The sequence below is a fragment of the Moschus berezovskii genome, chromosome 20 (genome assembly GCF_049115385.1).
Source record: "Moschus berezovskii isolate FMDL1 chromosome 20, NW_MosBer_1.0, whole genome shotgun sequence".
NCBI lineage: Eukaryota > Metazoa > Chordata > Mammalia > Artiodactyla > Moschidae > Moschus > Moschus berezovskii.
This window is the reverse complement of record NC_142479.1, coordinates 50,645,659-50,664,001: the sequence shown is the minus strand read 5'-3', so window position 1 is coordinate 50,664,001 and position 18,343 is coordinate 50,645,659. Positions and strand designations below refer to the sequence as shown.

Here is an 18,343-nt window from a genome sequence, read left to right as displayed (position 1 = left end):
ACCTGTGTCTTAGTACTGATCCCCCTGGACCATGCAGGCCATCCCTCTGGGTCTCAGCTATGATAGTCCCTTTTCCCATTCTTCAGGCTCCCCAATTTTGATCCAGGAAAGCGGCATAGTCACTGGGCTGCCTGCCACCTCTGACTGCACCTGGGGGCTTGGCAGACAGACAGCCACCTGTCTCGGGAGGTTCAGGTGGATGCCGGCAGGCAGTGGAGGCCAGGGGCTCCCCATCAGGGACCCCCGAGAAGCCCCTCCAGCGCTGGAAGCTGCCACAACAGATCACCCAGTGACAGGGTCAGGACGCAGCTAGGCTGCAGCAAGAGACAGGAAAACCCCTCACCCAACTGTTGCCCTGCTCAGAACTTTTTCTGCCCCCTCCCCATCCCCTGCCAATGCTCTCTGTCTGCAGTCTCTTGGGGTGGGGGTAGGGGGTGCTTATGGGTAGGGGGTGAAGTGGGAGCAATGCTGCTAGCCCCTGGGGGGCAGCTGAGATTTATGGGACTGGATTTTTACAGGCTGGGGAGAGGCCCCAGGCGGGAGCTGTGGAGCCTGACTGAGGAGCAAATGCATAAAACCTCCAAACATGAAAGTCTCAGCTGCAGCCTCCCCCCACCCCCCAGGCCTGTGGGTGGTGAGAGATTTACAGCTCTTGCACAAGGCCTGGAGGGGACCTGGGGAAGTTGTGAGGACACTTCAGAGCCAGAGTAACTCCCCACCAAAGCCTTCACCTTTCTCCTCTAGGAAAAAAAAATTACTCACCACGAGAACAGGTTGGAGCTGCCAGAAAGATGGTTATCACTGAGGGGACCCCGCCCCACCAGGTGACTCCCAACTTCCTCCCCTACCCTGGACTCTTCTCTGCCTGCAGGTCAGGGAGAGGTGCCTGGGGCTATGTGGTGGGGAGGAAGAGGGGACAACTTCCAGGAGGGCCTCCCTCTGGGGACGGTGGGGCTCACGCTCCCAGGGTCCCTTTTCCCAGAGAAGGAAAGGGCAACAGTGGCCTGGAAGTGGGGGCGGGAGTGTGGGTGGGTTCCCAACAATTCTGGAAGAGTCTCAACATTTAGAGAGAGCTTTCAGAGTGTGTACATGGGGTAGGAGTCTTACCTGAAAGGAGATAAGGATGGCCCAATAAGGACACAGAAACAACAAAAACCCCGAGCTCAGTGGCCATCTCTCAGATCAGCCAGTGAGCCAAAAAGCTGAGCTGGGACTCTCAGGAGTGGAAGGCACTTGACTCAGCCCCACACCCTCAGTTCTTGCCCACTCAACTCAGCTGTCAGTTTTCCCCTGGGCCAAACCTCTGGCTTCTTCCCCACCCGTGGCAGGATTATCTGTGTCTAGGGCTCCACACTGGGGGCAGTTTAGTTGGTTCAAGGGTGTATTTTGGTCTCCTCCCTGACTCTGGACTCGGTACCCCATCATCCTGGTCCCCCACATCCTCTGCACCTGGATTGAGAAGCCCTAAATTTCAGCTGGGTGGGGGAGGGGTACACTGCAAACCACTTGAAAGGGGCCGGGTGAGCATCGTGGGACAGGTGGAGATCCAGAGCCTTTGAACTGGGAGGGGGCGGGGCTGCTGCCAGAAGATGGAAATCCTGGGCCAGGCTGGCAGCACCACAGGGAGAGGGACGGGGAGGAAGCGCCATAAAAGGCCGACCCACCCTCTTTCCAGCCTAGCCTTCCGCTCCCCGCCCCTTAGTCCAGCCTCCCAAGACCAGAGCTGGCACTGAGACAGGTAACTGAGTAATGTCTCGGGTGCCCAGCCAGGTGGACAGAGACTCACTGATGCCAGGCCCCACCCTGAGTGGTGGGTCAGCACCCCCAGGACCAGGCCGGGGCACAGTGGGGAGGAGACGGAGGCACTGCCAGTCCAAGCAGGGCACCGCTTGAATCCAGCCCACCAGGGAAGAGGTTGGGGTGGGGAGCCCTGTATTTGGGAGAAGGTGGGGTGCAGTTGTACTGTCCCCTTGGCCTTTCTCTGACTGGCAGGCAGGCAGGCAGGGCAGGGAAGGACAAACTCAAGGTCAGCGCTCCAGAAGGGAGGGGGGAGTCAAAGGGGAGCGAGGGCTTTCGGCTCCCTTGGCCCCTAGCCCCCTTCAGATGACAAGCCCAAGGAGGAGTGGGTCGGGCTGGTCAGGACCTGCCCCCAGCCTGCCTTCCTTCCCAGCAGGTCGGCAAAATTACTCTCCTGGTACTGCTTTTTTTTAATTTATTTTTTGAAGCCAGATCAAAGGTGGGATCCAGCTGGGCGCTCTAGTAAAATCTCAGCAATGATGAGCCTCTGTTTCAGTCGGGGAAACCAGGAGCTGGGGGAGGCACTGTCCCTGAGGGCTCAGGGATGAGATGAGAGTCAGGAGTGGAGCTGGTGGGTGGGGGCCCCGTCAGGAAGGATCAGTGACTGGAAGGATCCAGGCCAGGCTGCAGTCACCCTTGTCTCCACTGCTCTTCTCTCCAAGGAGGGACCCACCCACGTGTGACTCTCCCAGTCCCAGCATCCAAGCTAACTGGAACCTGTGTTCACATTGGCCACATGTCACCGCTCTCATCCTTGTCACTGGCTCCAGGGCATTACTTTGTAAACCAGGAAGCTCTTAGATTAGATAAACTTACTCCCTCCTGCTGCAAAAGAGAGCACATTCCCCCTTTCCATTCTGAGTTCAGACTAGAAAAACTCATCTCCTTACTTCTGTGTACTCTCCTGGTACAGAGGAGATTCAGTCAGCCGTGCCAGCAGCAGCCCTCCCTTCCCTCCTTGCTGCTGACCACAGTGTCTTCCTATGGAGGCCAAATAACTGCCATTCTTGTTTGGGAGACTTTTTCCTTCCCCCCAAGGACTACCACATCTCTTCTTCCTGGAGCCACACTGCCATCCTTAATACTGTGACTGGATGGGGTTAATGGAATCCTGCATCCATACTGGTTTTCCGGGTGAACATGTCCTTGGCATTGTCAGTGGGGGACTTGTGCAAGCAGCCCACCCTTCTTTCGTCACGAGTCCTGAAGTCTGGAGAGGCCTGGTTGTGACCGGCATGCTGCTAGACACAAGGTGTGTCCAACCAGACAGAGACGGATTTCCCCAGAACCTTGGCTGACCCTGAGACACCCTCCTTGGTCACAACAAGGATGGCCCTCCTCGTTGCCCTAGGCAACAGCCCTTTACTCAGGTTCCGGCTTCTCCCAGACGTTGAGGTCCCTGGCAAGGCCGATGTGGGATGCACAGTGAGAATGTGTGTTCCTGGGCACACACACTTAGGTGGGTCTTGATGTGAAGGGAAGGAAGGCGAGAGTGCCACTTTCACAATTTCTGCCATCACTAATGTCCTGTGTAACCTCGGCCAACTCCTTCACCTTCTCAGGGCTTCAGTTTCTCCAACCATAAAATAGGGGGTTAATTGTCCCTCCTAGGGAAGCCAGCAGGGTTCGTTGGGCAATGGCTCTGAAGTGTCTAGGAGGAAGGAGATCTATAAATATAAGGGATCATTAGAGAGGATTTCACAGCCATTTTGTGGGCCCCAACGTTATTATTAATATTATTATGGTTATTGTTATCATCACTTCTCGAGTCTCTGCCAGCTGGGTCGGAGCTCCCAAGTGAAGAAGTCATGCTCTTGAGCCCAGTGTCCCAGATAATGGCCTCACTCAATGCCCACTCTCCACACTCAGGGGGTCTGGGGGACTCTCAGGAGGCTAGTGATGGAGAAGGAGATGGAGTTTTGACAGAAGGGCGTTGGGGATCCAGAAGAGAAAGTGCCTGCCCAGGGAACTTCACAAATGCTCTGTGTTCCTAGGGATGTTTCCAGTCTGCTGTGGGGAGTCTGGGCTCTGAGAAGCAGACATGGAGCTGTGTTCCCAAGGTCAGGGAGGGTGGGGAGGGGCTGAGCGCAGGCAAGAGGCCGAGGGGGAGAGAGGATGCTGTTACCACAGGCAGTAAGAGGAGCTGGTTGGTAGAAAATGATTCCTTGGAGAGGCAAATGGGTCTTTTCAAGGAGTCTTTGTAGAGGCTGGAACGTGCTGTGTTCAGGTGAATCAGGGCACAAGCCTGGCAAACAGGGGGTACTCAATGAATACTTGTTAAATTGAATTTTCAAGCTTATCTTTCTGCTCCAATATTTTAAAAAACACAAAAAAAACCCAGCATCCGCTTTTTGGAAATGCCTTGGACGCCCCCTGGTGGGGACACACAAAGGCTGAGGGGCCACCAGTGCCTTCCATCCTAAAAGGATCCTGTGGGGGCTGCCTTTTGGAGGAGGTTTCACAGATCTCATCCCAAGGGGACTGGGAGCATGGAGAAGCCAGGGAAGGGGAAGAACTCTGCGGGGAAGGATGAGTGGAATGTCCTCACTGGAAGATTCCATGGCAGTTGGTGGAGGACAGCCATAGGTCTGGGCAGGGGTACCGCGGGACAGAGGGAGTTGATGAGTCAGTATTAGGATGGGCATCTCTGGGTAGTGGAGAAGGAGGGGTCTCTCTGTGTGTCCATCTGGAGTGAGGATGGGGTAGCTGCCAAAGTAAAATCCGGGAGATACATTTTACAGCCTCTGTTAAATTTGTCATGCTCAGAAAAGACTAAGGAAATCTGGATAATTGAAACCATAGATGGACCTGGGAGAAAAAAAAAATGGTTCATTTAAACTAGGTCTATGTCCCATCAGATATTTCTCTTGGCATGTAAGAGTGTCAGGAATGGTTTGAAAAGTCTGAAACTTTGAATTTTCTGTAGGTGGAAAGAGGAGAGAGGAGAATGTAGAAAACCAGAGGAGGAAAAAAGCAGCAGAGACTACTGGGAAAATCCTTAAGGCAGAACGAGCAGCCTGTAGAAGGCTGAGTTGGCTGCGACTCTTCAAAAATAGCAATAAAGCTTAGGTTGTAGTGATGAGTGAGGATCAACAGAGAGTCAATTGCTGGGACACTGATATTCTTCTAATTTCTGGACATCCAACAGCAGCTGCACCAGGTGGTTCCTTTCATAAGAGGTCCCAGAAGAAATGTGGAGCTTCTTGAGGGCAAAGACTGTTGTTCTGCAGCCATTCTTCCCTCCCTCTGGTGCCCTTGGCATCCTCAGGGATAGAGGAGATGCTCACTATCTGGTACTGGGGCAACCACATGCAGAAAAGAAGGAAAAGGAAAATGTCAGGAAGCAGGAAAAACATGGGAAAATGAAGAGGGAAAGGGGTTAAGAGACAGACAGGGAAGCAGAAGTAAAGTGGAAGTGGAGGAAGCCAGGACTGGAAGAGAAGGAGATAAATACATAAAAAATGTTAAAAGGATAGGATGCTGTAAGGTATTGTTCGGGCCGAGGCAGAAAAGGAGAAATGACCTCAACGGAGGTAGGTTACCTTTATTCAGGCAAGGAGGGGTGACAGTCAGCCTAATGACCAGGCTGAGCGCAAGAGGGATCAGGGAGGCTTCATATTTAAAGGGAGGTTTGTGGAAGCAATAAGGAAAACGTTATCAGGTGGGATGTTTTGGGTAATCTTCAGTTGAGATGGCATTTGTAGTTGAACAGGGGGTGGGAGGTTTTGGGCAGAGGGCGATAAGTCCCAGGTAGATGTAACCGGCCCAGAGCACCAGGGTGGGACTTAAAGTTCGGTTTTGTTTTCCCCACAGTTAGATGATTCAGCAAGGGCCTTTGAGACCGTTGTTTTGTTTTCTAGGCCCAAGGGCTCCTTCATTTCAGACCCTGAAATCATAAGAAATGGGGAAAAGTGTGCTGTATCTCTCTGGCTACTTCCTGCTGGATAGGGGCAATGGTTCTGGGTCTGGAACAGAGAATCGTCCTAGGGCCCAGGGTCTCCTTTTCCTGAGGTCGGGGTGAGGTTCTCGAGAAGAATGGTCTTGACTTGGTCTCGAGAGATGATCCAAATTCATTCTTGGAGAAACCTTTGAAAGAGATTGAAGAGAGAGGGTCCAAATAAGAGGATTAAAATGATAAGTACCAATGGTCCCAAGAAAGGGAGCAACCAAGGGAGGGCCAGTTGGAACAGGTTTTGGGGAGTGTAAAGGTTTTGTAACTCTTTTCTGTGGCATTCGATTCCAAGTTCTTTGACTCTGCCCTAGACTGTGTCCGTTTCATTAACAAAATAGCAGCAGTCCTCTCCTAGGAAAAGGCAGGTCTCTCCCTTTTCCACGGTGAGAAGGTCCAGGGCTCGCCTATTTTGTAGGGTCACAGAAGCTAATGAGTTAATTTGTCTTTGGACCGAAACGAAGGACTCCTCTACCTGCTCCATATCCTCATTAAGTTCTTGGGACCGCTTGTGGTAGAAATGGGCCGAGGTCAAGATGACCTGGTTCTGGTGCCTAGGGCTGCTGCTATGCCGGTCCCAATCAGGAGGGGGGCTATGACAGCTCGTTTTTTTCTGTGGGAAAGTTCTTCTTGGGGGTAGACTATTTGTTCTATCTCTTCTTCTTTGAGGAATGTTAGACCTGGGGTCAGGAAGACCCAGATGCAAGGTCCAGGGGGGTCAAGGGGGAGACATGAATATGCGTAGGTCCCGCAGAGAATGAAGATTCCCGGGTTGGTGCAATTATTTGTGCTGTTCCAGAGAACTCAAATGGAGCAGAAGGAGGGAGTGGAGTTTGTAAGACCAGTGTAGCTGGGACTAGGGTAGTCGATTCGGGTTAGGTTTGAAGAGGCTGAGAGAAGGACACTGTCAGAGGCTGGCCCAGTGAGTTGTGTAGTTTTTGGTTGGGGAGGGGAGGTAGAGTTGCCCTGTGACAGCCAGGTTGAGGGTAAGGGAATTGCTATGTGTGGTGAGGGAGACAGTGGCCTGCATACCCAACACTGAGATGTGCGCTGTGTGTACTGGAAGAACTGGAAAGAAGAATTGAGAAGGCGGGTAAGGTGCTGGTTGTCAGAGGGAGGTTTTAGGAGATGCTGTAATTGGGAAAGGAGGTCTAGGCGTTTAAAGGCTCAGGGGTCGCCTGTAACTGGGAAATTATGTTCTTTATGACTTGTTCTTGTTTCTTTTCCCGATATTAATCTAGTACCCAACTCCTGTCAGAGAAGGCAATGGCACCCCACTCCAGTACTCTTGCCTAGAGAATCCCAGGGACGGGGGAGCCTGGTGGGCTGCCATCTATGGGGTCACACAGAGTTGGACATGAATGAAACAACTTAGCAGCAGCAGCAGCAGCCACTCCCGTCTGAGAACCCCCAGTGGGTAATGGGATAGAAACATATTTCTTCCACTTGGCTTATGGCAGGTGCTCACGAAACTCCCTCTCTTCTGTACTTTAACAGTGAGTAGGGATTTGGACTTCCGTCCCCCCACCCCCGAGGTTCATGGTGAATGGTCTTGGAGCCATATTATAACATGAGGAATGAACATAGGAATAAATGTCTGAGCAGGGGCAGGGACTAGCCAGAAGGCAGGGGAGTGCAGCAAGGATAAGGCACAGGGGAGTCATGGGGCTGTTAGTCAGGCAGTGCAGAGGAAGCAGCACCCTGGGAGTAGAACACAGCTAACAACGTAGGCGATACCGATGAAGAGACGAAGGATAGGTGGCCATTCCTGAGGGGAGACAGTTACTGGGCTTACGGCAAGGACTCAGATTAGGAGTGCAGTTATAGTTAGAGAGACAGGGAGAAGCCAGTCAGGGTGAGGGGAGGAAGCCCCCAAGTTGGTGGTTGCTTGAATCTGAGGAGGAACAGTGTTCATGTATGAGAGTAAAGAAATCAATTTCTTCTGGACTCAGGTTGTAGAAGGTCCCCTGGAGCCACGGATGAGACACTGGGGTGGTCAGATCTTCGAAGGAGGTTCCGGTCGGGGCACTGGTCCAGAGGTCTTGTAGTAGTTAGGTTAAGGAGCATCCAGGTCATTCAATGTCCTCTTGGATGGTTGACAGGGGTTGCCGCTGGGTGATTTTTAAGGAGGTGGGTCCTGTGAGGGAGACCTGATAGGTGTCAGTTAAGGAGGGCAGCACAGGATCGGAGGTGACCCGTTTTAGGCGAGAGAGGTGTACCCAGGCAGTGACCTTCTCGAGTGTAGCTGCAGTCGGGGTAAGGAGGATGGTTTTGAATGGTCCCTGCCACTTTGGGGTTAGGTCACCCTAGGGATTATGAGGCAGACCACGTGCTCAATTTGTAAAGGAGACAGGGGGGCTTGGGGTCAGGGGTGGGCAAGTTGTGGTTGATGTATTTCCAGAGGGCACTGAGGAGTTCCGCCAGCAGAGGAGAGTGTAGGAAGCTTGGTATGGAAGGGGGTTTGGGGGGAGGCCAGGAGGGAGCATGGGCCTTTCATACATCACTTCAAAGGGGCTCTCAGTCCCAGGGGCTTTCTGGGCAAAGCCCGTACTTTGACGAGAACAATCAGCAAAAGTTTGGTCCAATCTAGATGTACCTCGAGGGATAGTTTGGTAAGAATTTCTTTGATTATTCTATTCATCCTTTCTACCTTTCCTGAGGACTGGGGACGATATGGAATGTGAAATTTCCAGGGTATCTGTAAGAATTGGACAAGTTGTTGGGTGACCTTGGACATAAATTCTGGGCCATTATCGGACTGTAGGGATGAAGGTAGGCCAAACCTGGGGATAATTTCTGTGAGAAGGATTTGGGCCACGGTGTGGGCTCTCTTGTTTGTGGTAAGAAATGCTTCTACCCATCTCAAAAAAGTGTCCACAAGGACCAGGAGGTATTTGACTCTCCGAACCAGGGGCATATGAGTAAAGTCTGTCTGCCAATCCTGTGCTGGGAGGCTGCCTCACATTTGATGGGTTGGAAAGGGTGTAGGTTTAAGGTTGGAATTGGGATTAGTACATTGACATGTCTGACAGGAGCGGGTAAGGTTATCTAAATACTGTTGGTCAGCAGTCGACATGGGGAAGCGGTTAGAGAGGAACTGTTGGGGTGTCTTAGAAGAGGGATGAAAGACTGAGTGTAGATAAGAGAGGATTTCTCTGGTGGTGGGAGGGTTGGATGGAGTCAGGGCTAAGATGACAGGGGGACTGGAGGGAGGGATGGGACAGGGCTATCTCCTTTGCCTTCTGGTCTGTATCATTGTTGTAGGTTGATATGAGACTTCCCTTTTGACATCCCCTACAGTGGAGGATGGCGGCTTTGCTTGGTAAGAGTGTTACCTCTAGAAAGTTTGTGGATCAGGTCTGAATTTATAGTGGGGGATCCCTTTTGGGTTAGGAAACCTCTTTCTCTCCATATTAGGATGTTTGAGTGAAGTATGTTATAGGCATATTTGGAGTCTGTGTGGATATTAACCCTTAGATTTTTAGCCAGAGTCAAAGCTCTGGTGAGAGCAATCAGCTTTGCCTGTTGGGAGGTGGTGTGAGGTGGCACAGGTGAAGCTTCAATTGTCTGGGTCCCGTGATTGTGACGAAGGTCCCCCTGCATGATGGCATATCCTGCCGCAAAGGGTGGGGATATTTGAGAGCTGCCATCAACGAACCAGTGTGGGGTGTCTGGGTCTAGGATGGGCTGATCTGTTAAATGTTGGAAGGGGTTTTGGCTAAGAGCTACTTAGGCTGCAGCTATGTAGACGCGGGTCTGTTGTAGAGGATGTGGGTAATAAGCTGACGGGATTAAGGGGAGAATCAGAGCTGAGGGTCGAGGAGAAAGGCATGTAGGACCTGTACCTGGGAAGGGGGGAAGGAGAGGAAAGCCCGATGTGATAGTAAATCTCAGAAGGTGTGTGGAGAACAGACTGTTAAAGGGGCATGCCTAGAGAGCTTATTTGCTTTGGGCACAAGGGCTGTGATAGCAGCCATGGCCTGTATACAGGGAGGCCACCCCTGGGTCACCATGTCAAGGTGTTTTGATAGATAGGCTATGGGAACCCAGGTGTCTCCAGCCCGTTGACATAGAAATCCCAGGGCCTGTCCTTGGTTGGAATGGGCAAAGAGAAAGAATGGTCTGGTGTGATCTGGCAGGTGGAGAGTTGGCACTCGGAGGAGGCTCTTGGTGAGCTGGTGAACAGGATTGGCCAGCAAGGAGGGGTTAACGAGGGGCTCATCCAGACATCCTTTAGTTTCCTCACAGAGCAGCTTTGCAAGGAGGGAGAAGTTGGGGATGAGATATGGAAAAAGTCTGGGAGGCCAAGGACAGACAGGAGTTCCCTTTTTGGTTTTGGAAGTGGACAGTTAATTAAGGCCTGGATTCTATCTGGGGGAATAGTTCTTTGTTGGTGGGAGATGGAGAGCTTCCCTGGTAGCTCAGACGGTAAAGCATCTGCCAACAATGCGGGAGACCCGGGTTTGATCCCTGGGTTGGGAAGATCCCCTGGAGAAGGAAATGGCAACCCACTCTAGTACTCTTGCCTGGAAAATCCCATGGACGGAGGAGCCTGGTAGGCTGCAGTCCATGGGGTGGCAAAGAGTCAGACACGACTGAGCGACTTCACTTTCACTTATGGAGAACCCCAGGTAGGTGACGTTTGTCTGTACTACTTGGGCCTTGGATCAGGATACCCAATAACCCCAGGATCCCAGGGCCCCAAGGAGTCTGGCAGTATGTTGGAGGCAGAGTTTTCAGGTTGGGCTACAAAGGAGGAGGTCATCTACGTATTGGAGGAGATGACTCGGGGCTAGGCTGAGTGTCTGTAGGTCCTTTTGTAAAGATTGTCCAAAAAAGTGGGGGCTGTCTCTGAACCCCTGGGAGAGAACTGTCCATGTTAGTTGTTGGGAAACATGAGTCTTGGGGTCTTGCCAGGTGAAGGCAAAAAGGGGTTGGAAGAGGGGGTGGTGGGGAATGGTGAAAAAGGCATCTTTGAGATCTAATACCGTGAAGTCAGTTGCAGTTGGGGGTATGGCGGACAGAAGGGTATAAGGGCTAAGGACTACTGGGAATGCTGGCATGACGGCCTCATTGATTTTTCGCAGATCCTGGACCAGTCTCCAAGAGTTTGGTCCCTTCCTTACTGCCAGAATTAGGGGTGTTGGGTGGTGAATGGGTAGGAATTAAGATGGAGACTTGAAGAAGATGGTCTATGATAGGCTTAAGTCCCTTGTGGGCCTCCAGGGTGAGAGAGTACTGTTGTTGGGCAATTATAGTCAAGGAGTCTTTTAGGGCAATGTGGAGTGGGGGATGATGTTTGGCTACGGATGGGTGATCAGTGTCCCAGACTTGGGGGTCTAAGGCAGGCAGATCCAAGGGAAGGTCAGGGGTGAGGGATAAGGACAGTCCAGGTGCCACCTGCATGCAGAATATAGAGACTGTATCGAGGGGGTATGGTAATAAAGACCCCTAATTGGGATAACAAATCTCTCCCTAGGAGTGCCATGGGACACTGAGGCATTATGAGGAATGAGCATATGAGGGTCAATTTTACAAATTGACAGAGTAATGGAGGGCTGATTTTTGGCCTTAAGGGAACTCGAGAGACCCCCTTTATTGTGAGTTCTGAGTCTTGAGTTGGGCCAGAGTAGGAAGTTAAGAGAGAGAAAGCGGCTCCGGTGTCCACTATAAAGGAGGTCTTTTCACCGGCTACTACCAAGTCTACCCTAAGTTCTGAGCTCGTGTTCAGGACACGGGCCAAGGGGCTGGAACCCAGGTCCTGTCATTGGAACAACTCTCGTTGGGTTAGACTGGGGTTCCGGGGAGAAGTGGAGATCTCTCCAGGAGTGCCAGGGTATCCCTGCGGACATTCCACTGTCCAGGTCTGGGAAGTGGGGACCTCCCCAGGAGTGCCAGGGTGTCCCTGGGGACAGTCCATTTTCCAGTGTCCCCATCAACCAGTTTGAGTACGCTTTTGTGGGGGGCCGTGAGTTTGGGCATGTCTTTGCCCAGTGTCCTGAATGGCTGCATTGGAAGCAGGTCTGGGGGGGCAGGTCTTAAGCCCCAGTCTGGGAGGACTTGGGCCAAGCTGATCTCTTCCCTTAATTGCTGCCACCAAAAAGGCATATTTAGCTTTTCTGTCACCGTCTTTTTCTCTCTTGAAAGTTAATCGCTCAGTCGTATCCGACTCTTTGCAACCCCATGGATTGTAGACTACCAGGCTCCTCTGTCCACGGGATTTTCCAGGCAAGAGAACTGGAGTGAGTTGCCATTTCCTTCTCCAGAGGATCTTCTCCTCCTATTATTGAACACCTTAAAGGCTAATTCTAGGTCTCTTTGTGGGCGGTCTCAGGGCCCTTCTCTGGCTGTCGAAGCTTGCGTCTGATGTCAGGGGCGGACTGGCTGATGAATTGAACATGAAGGTAGAGTAACCCAGCAGGGGTGGTGATATCTAGGTTGGTATACTTCGGGACTGCCTCTGTGAGGCATGCCAAGAATAAGGCTGGATTTTCGTCCGCCCCTTGGGTGACTTCCCTGACTTTATCATAACTGACATGGATATGAGTATTTTTCTGCATTCCTTCTAGAAGGCAGGTAATCATATGATTGAGTCTCCTGATACCTGGGTCACTGGGCTGGTATGTCCAGCGGGGATCTAATGGAGGCACCGCCTCATCAGCAACTGGGCTATCCAGGTCTTCATTATGTAAGTGATTCGGCATGGGCTTTCGCTGATTGCCAGATATGGTCTTTTTCATCTGGGGTGAGAACTGCATTGAGGACATAATATTCATCACTCCATGTGAGGTTATAGGTCTGGAGGAGTCTCAGGAATTCTTTTCTGTATCTGGTAGGATTTTCAGAAAATGATCCTAACTTTTCTTCTTTCTGACTCATGTCTGACAATGAAATTGGCACATGGACTCGGGTGGGCCCTCTGGTCCTGCCACCTCTCTCAGGGGAAACATGTACTGACTCTGTTGGTGCTGACCCTGTGGCAGGGCGGGAGGGAAGCGGGGAGAAGTCAGGAAGATGGGGTAGTGGAGTTGAGGGAGAGTCAGGAGAGGTTTCGGAGTCAGTAGGTGAATTGGATGAGAGGAAAGCAGAGGGTCGGAGGTGTGGCTGGTAGGGAGGGGGCTCATCAGTGGGGTCAAACTCCAGGGGTGCGGAAGGTCACCATCGGGGGTTAATTGAAGACGAGCCCTTTTGTTTGGGAGGCAAGGTGCATAGAAGGACTTCATGGGTGGAGCAGGCCTTGCATAGGGAGGGTCTGCTCCGAAGGGCCCAAAAGGCTTGGGCATATGGGACCTCCAACCGCTTGCCATTCTGTCCATTTAAGGAAGTCGGTGAGATTTTGAAGAATGTTAAAGTCAAATGTGCCAAATTCAGGTCAGTGGTCTTGACTGTCCAATTGGTATTGAGGCCAGATCTGTATACAGAGTTGTTTTAAGCAGTCAGCTTTGAGTTCAGTGAGTAAGAGCGGTTTGAGAACACAGGCCAGAGGGGAATCTTTTGGGAAAGGTTGGCCAAACCCCATAATTGACAGGCAAGCAGAGGCTCCTATTGGGAGTTCAAGTTGTCACCCATAACAAAAGGAGTTATGAGAAGACAGCTCTGTGTCGAGGTGGAGCGTCCCCCACGGTTGCTTACAAAGTGGCCTTAGGCCGGGGTTCCCTGGGACCTGGAGAGGACTGGGTTCTAGGGCGCCTCTAGAACACCGTCCAGATCTTACCTTAATCTAGGGGCCGGCTTGAGTGGAGTGTTGCATGTAGAGCAATCGAATGGCAAGAGTTCCCCATTCCGGAGGTCATGAGAGAGAGAGAGAGAAAAGGGGATAGAGCTGGAGGCCTGCCGCTGTGTAAAGCACCAATAAAGCCTTAGCACAAGGCTTGCACCGCTCCCAAAGGCACTAGGCGTCCCTGAGGGGAACTTACGAGCCCTGGCAGAAAGTGAGTTCACGTTCAGTTCCCAGATTCCAGGAAAAGGGAAAACAATGAGAGGGAGAGGGAGAGAGCGCGATAGCGAGACACAAGTGCCTCGCTCTCTCCCGGGTTTCTGCACCAAGAATGTAAGGTATAGTGTAGGCCGAGGCAGAAAAGGAGAGACGAGGTAGGTTACCTTTATTCAGGCAAGGAGGGGCGACAGTTGGCCTAGCAACCAGGCTGAGCATGAGAGGGATCAGGGAGGCTTCATATTTAAAGGGAGGTTTGTGGGCGTTTGGGTAATCTTTGGTTGAGATGGCATTTGTAGTTGAACAGGGGGTGGGAGGTTTTGGGCAGGGGGCGATAAGTCCCAGGTAGATGCAACCGGCCTGGAGCATCAGGGCGGGACTTAAAGTTCGATTTTGTTTTCCCGGAAGTTAGATGATTTAGCAAGGGTCTTTGAGACCGTTGTTTTCTTTTCTAGGCCCAAGGACTCCTCCAGATGCAGTCATTCAGTCAGTCAACAAGCATGTACCGTGTACCTACTATACATCAAGCAATGTGCTGGGAGTGGAAGGTGCTGTGGTGGACAAGACAAACACAGGGACTTTAGCGGTGGAGAACAGGTTAACTTTACAAATTAGAAAGTGACAACTTAGAGCAGGAAGAGGCTGAAAGTGGTTGGAAATAAGGCAGGTATCACCAAAGGAGATGCTATGTCCAGATGCACCCATGGAAGAGATTCTTCTCCTGGTTGATGCTGAGACCTGCAGCTGGAACCACCTGTCCGCCCTGGCTCCGTGGAGATCGAAGCAGGTAGGATGGGCAGGGGAGAAACTCAGGAAGAGGAGGGACAAGAATGGGTAGAGGTGGAGGTTATGGACTCTTCATAGTGGTTTACCTGAGGACCCCCACCAGAAACAATCTTTGAGATGACAAGCAGTTGTCTAATTTGGCAGCCCGTTGGAATAACTTGAGCAACTTAATACCCTCACCAAGGTTGCACCCCCAGAGATACTGATTTTCTTGGCCATCGTTTAGAATTTATTAAAGAATCTCTAGTGAATCTAAAGAGCAGCCAGGGGAAAGCAGGCATTAAGATCTGGCAAACTTGTCTGTTCTCTCTGTAGAGTCTGGGGGCCATCTGTGGGAAGCGATCTGTGGGAAGCGATCTGTGGGAAGCGAAACTGTGATGGCTTTAGTGTGTTGTAAGTGAGGCTCAAAGACTCCAAGGGTCCTGACAAAAGTACAAGGGGGTCCTCTCCTTAGCAGGTGCCCCTTTCCTCAGTTGTACCTCTGGTGGAAACAAGAAACATGGTGGTCTTTAAAGGGAAGAACCATTTAAACTACTCAAAACTGCTGCCAAATTCTTCAAAGTTTTTGCACCCTGCCCCCTACCTACACATGCAAATCCCTCCCGCTTCTGCTGGCTTCATGATGGGGCTTCTGGGGTGGAAGAAGCACAGCCGCCCCAGCTTTCATCTCACAAGAGGTCTGGCAGCAGCCCAGCGGGAAATTCAACCCCACCTCGCCCCTCAAATCCCTGCACCCTAAAGTAGCTGACTCATGGAACCTGGGTGGAGTCCTTGGCTCAACAGTGAAGCAATCTTACCTTGAATAATGGCATGGGAACAGAATGTACGGTCTACAGAAACAAGTCATATGTAGATACAATTGTATGCAAATATTAATTCTTTAGCTCAGCATACATTTCCTGCCAGTCTTCTAGTACTGGCCTCAAACCTTCCACTGCAGCCCACAGTATAGAAGAGAAGTCAGAAGAATGAAAGTGGGTAATGCAGTGTGAGACAGTGAAGCCCTTTGCCTGTGCCAAGAACAGCCCAGGGAAGGAAAAGGATCTGGCTGAGCAGGAGATCAAACTTTGAGCAGATTCTTGAAGGATGCATAGGAGTTTACCAGGAAAAAGGAAGCAAGAAGTAAGACAGGAAATAAATGAGTATGTGTTTAGGAACCGTGGAACCTTTTCTTGAGGCAAAAAGATAGCATTATGGAAAGAGAATAAGATGGTAAATGGAGATGAGACATGAAAGGTACACAGAGTGTGAAGGCCATTGTTTGCCTAGAAAGGAGTATGGACTCTTTATCTAGAAGGGCGAAGGGAGCCAATGAAGGATCTTAATTGAAAAAGTGAATTCTTTTGAAGTTCTGTTTTTTCAAAGGGGTAGCCTGGAAGAGACTAGTAACAATTATTCAACAATTACAATATACTGGGCATTCTGCTCTGTATTTTATTACATCAACCCTTCATGATAATGTTATTCAAACTGCCAGTCATGATCAAGAGAAGAAAGTAAGGGAAGGGATAAAACAGGAGGAGGTTGGGATTAACACATACACATAGGGCTTCCCTGGTGGCTCAGATGGTAATGAATCTGCCTGCAATGTAGGAGACCTGGGTATGATCCCTGGGTTGGGAAGATCGCCTGGAGAAGGGAATGGCTACCCACTCCAGTATTCTCGCCTGGAGAATTCCATGGACAGAGGAGCCCCCATGGGCCATAGTCCATGGGGTCGCAAAGAACTGGACATGACTCAGCAACTAACACTTTCACTATATATAAAATAACAACTTCCCTGGTGGTGCAGTGATAAAGAATCTGCCTGCCAATGCAGTAGATGTGGGTTTGATTCCTGGTTGGAGCAGATCCCATGGAGAAGGAAATGGCAACCCACTCCAGTATTGTTGCCTGGAGAATCCCACGGACAGAAGAGCCTGGCAGGTTATAGTCAATGGGGTCGCAGAGTCATACACAACTCAGCGACTGAACATGCACGCATATATAAAACAGATAAGCAATAAGGACCTACTGTATAGCATAGGGAACTATATTCGGTATTTTGTAGTAAACCTATGAGGGAAAAGAATACACACTGTGTATGTATTTCAGACCGAAAAGGATTACACACACACACACATATATATATCTGAATCACTGAATCACTGTGTTATACACCTGAAACTAATACAATACTGTTAGTCAACTAGACTTCAAAAAAAAAAAAAGGAAAGGAGGAAGGGAGGGAGGGAAGAAAGGAAAAGATAGGACAGGACAGAAAACATCAGTGGATCATGGGTAGGAAGGGTAAGTATTGTTTTTGTAAAATTTTATCACACACTCACAGGAGTATAAGTGTACTGGGTGAGGATGCAAATGTATTTCTCACTGCGGGGTTATGATTTAAAAAAAAAGGAAAGTCACTGCTCTAAGGAGTAGGTGTGAGCAGCCTCATTTCACAAATGAGGACATAAGATGCACGGAGTTTCGGTACCCTGCCTGTAGGCCATGCGAGTTTCGAACCCAGGCTGGTCTAACACCAGAGTGGATTCCCTCTCACTAACGCGTACCAAAGTTACACATCTTATAGGGAAGATAAACCTACCCAGGTCGCGCCTGCCAAGTGCTGTACTCACAGCGCTTCATTCAAGGAGGTAAGTGGGGGCCAATTCTGTCCACCAGAGGCGCTCGTTAGAATGCATATTTCTGTCGTGCGCCGGACACGAGAGGCAGTCCCAGAATCTTTTAGAGAGCTTCAGGTGATTCTGATGCCCACGTTGGCAGGTTGATGCAATAACCAGGTGAGGATTATGAGGGATTTGAACTGAGACGGTGAAAATACTTTGAGAGGTGTCACGCACCCCCAACTCCCGCTATTGTGCCTGCAGCCAACGTCTCACTGACAAAGTCGCCTAGAGGCTCACTTCCCTCTTCAGAAGCGATGAAGGGTAAAAATTGAATAAAAGACTGGTGGCTTTCAACTCACCAGGCAATGGGTTGAACGGCTGAAAAGCGAGACGCCCCTACCACACCAGGGCGACGCTGGATTTAGGCTCAAAGTAGATGCTATTTATAGGGCATTTGTCGGCCTCACCCTGAGGACTTTTGATTGGCTTTAGGGCAGATCTATCACTCATCTTCTGGATTAGAGGTGGGTGGAAGGTCAACCACGACCAATACAAAACCACTCTTTAGCTAAGCCCCTCCCCATCTAGCTTCCTGTTGCTGTCCATCAACCACCTGGTAGGTGGGACTTTGCCTCCCTTCAGTTGGCTGGCGAACATGTCGTTCACTCTTCAGTAAGCTTCCGGTTGGTGCCCTCTACCGTCCATCAGTGACATTTCACAGGTCTATTGGCCAAGCCAACGTCGCTCTAGATGCCTCTCTTTGACTGGTTGATAGTGCTGTCGGTCCCCAATGTACCGAGCTCTTATTGGTGAACGCTGCCGTCGCTCGGGCGGTGGCGGGCTCCGGGATTGGCGGGTGCTAGGCGGGCGGTGTCAGGCTCTCGGTGGCGGCGGAGGCGGCGGAGGCCAGGGAGGAAGATGTCGTAATGAGCGGTGGGTCCTGACCGCTGCCGGCGGGGTCTTCCCGGCTCTCAAGGGTCGGGAAGACGGGCAGAGGCCGCAGGGAGAGGGAGCCGGGACTGTGGGTTCCCCCCTGGGGCCGGACCTGGCGCCGGGGCCCGGCTCCGGTAGGGGCGGGGAGGGAGGATTCCCGCCCGGAGGAGGAGCGGGGCTGGCCAGCCAGGCGGAGGCACCCGGAAGGGGGCGTTCGACTCCCCGCCCCCTCGGAGCCCGCTAGGCGGGAGGGAGGCGCTTCCGGGGCTGGCGAGAGGAGCGGGCACCCAGGGCAAATCTGGCACCCCGTCTGCCTGGTCGCCGACCCACCTGAGT

The 18,343-nt window shown here is 51.3% G+C and overlaps 1 protein-coding gene and 1 long non-coding RNA gene across 6 annotated transcripts in view; one reads left to right on the top strand and one right to left on the bottom strand.

Moving 5' to 3' along the window:
• Window positions 1-5,326: 5,326 nt before the first annotated feature.
• The window catches only part of LOC129544314 (uncharacterized), a 44,738-nt gene continuing 31,721 nt past the window's right edge, over window positions 5,327-18,343 (bottom strand). The window contains exon 4 of the long non-coding RNA XR_016035524.1: window positions 5,327-5,883. This is a non-coding gene — a long non-coding RNA (uncharacterized LOC129544314). The remainder of the gene's footprint in view (window positions 5,884-18,343) is intronic.
• SP2 (Sp2 transcription factor) overlaps window positions 14,383-18,343 on the top strand; it is a 28,528-nt gene continuing 24,567 nt past the window's right edge. For 2 of the 5 annotated variants that reach the window (XM_055407671.2, XM_055407669.2), the window contains exon 1: window positions 17,930-18,007. Coding sequence is in view for 3 of the 5 variants with exons in the window: in XM_088829018.1 (XP_088685144.1) it covers window positions 14,383-14,466 (84 nt within the window). In the remaining 2 variants the exon portion in view is untranslated. Of the gene's footprint in view, window positions 14,467-17,926; window positions 18,008-18,343 lie in introns of those variants that run through there. The other 3 variants (XM_088829018.1, XM_055407667.2, XM_055407666.2) reach the window with 3 other exon arrangements.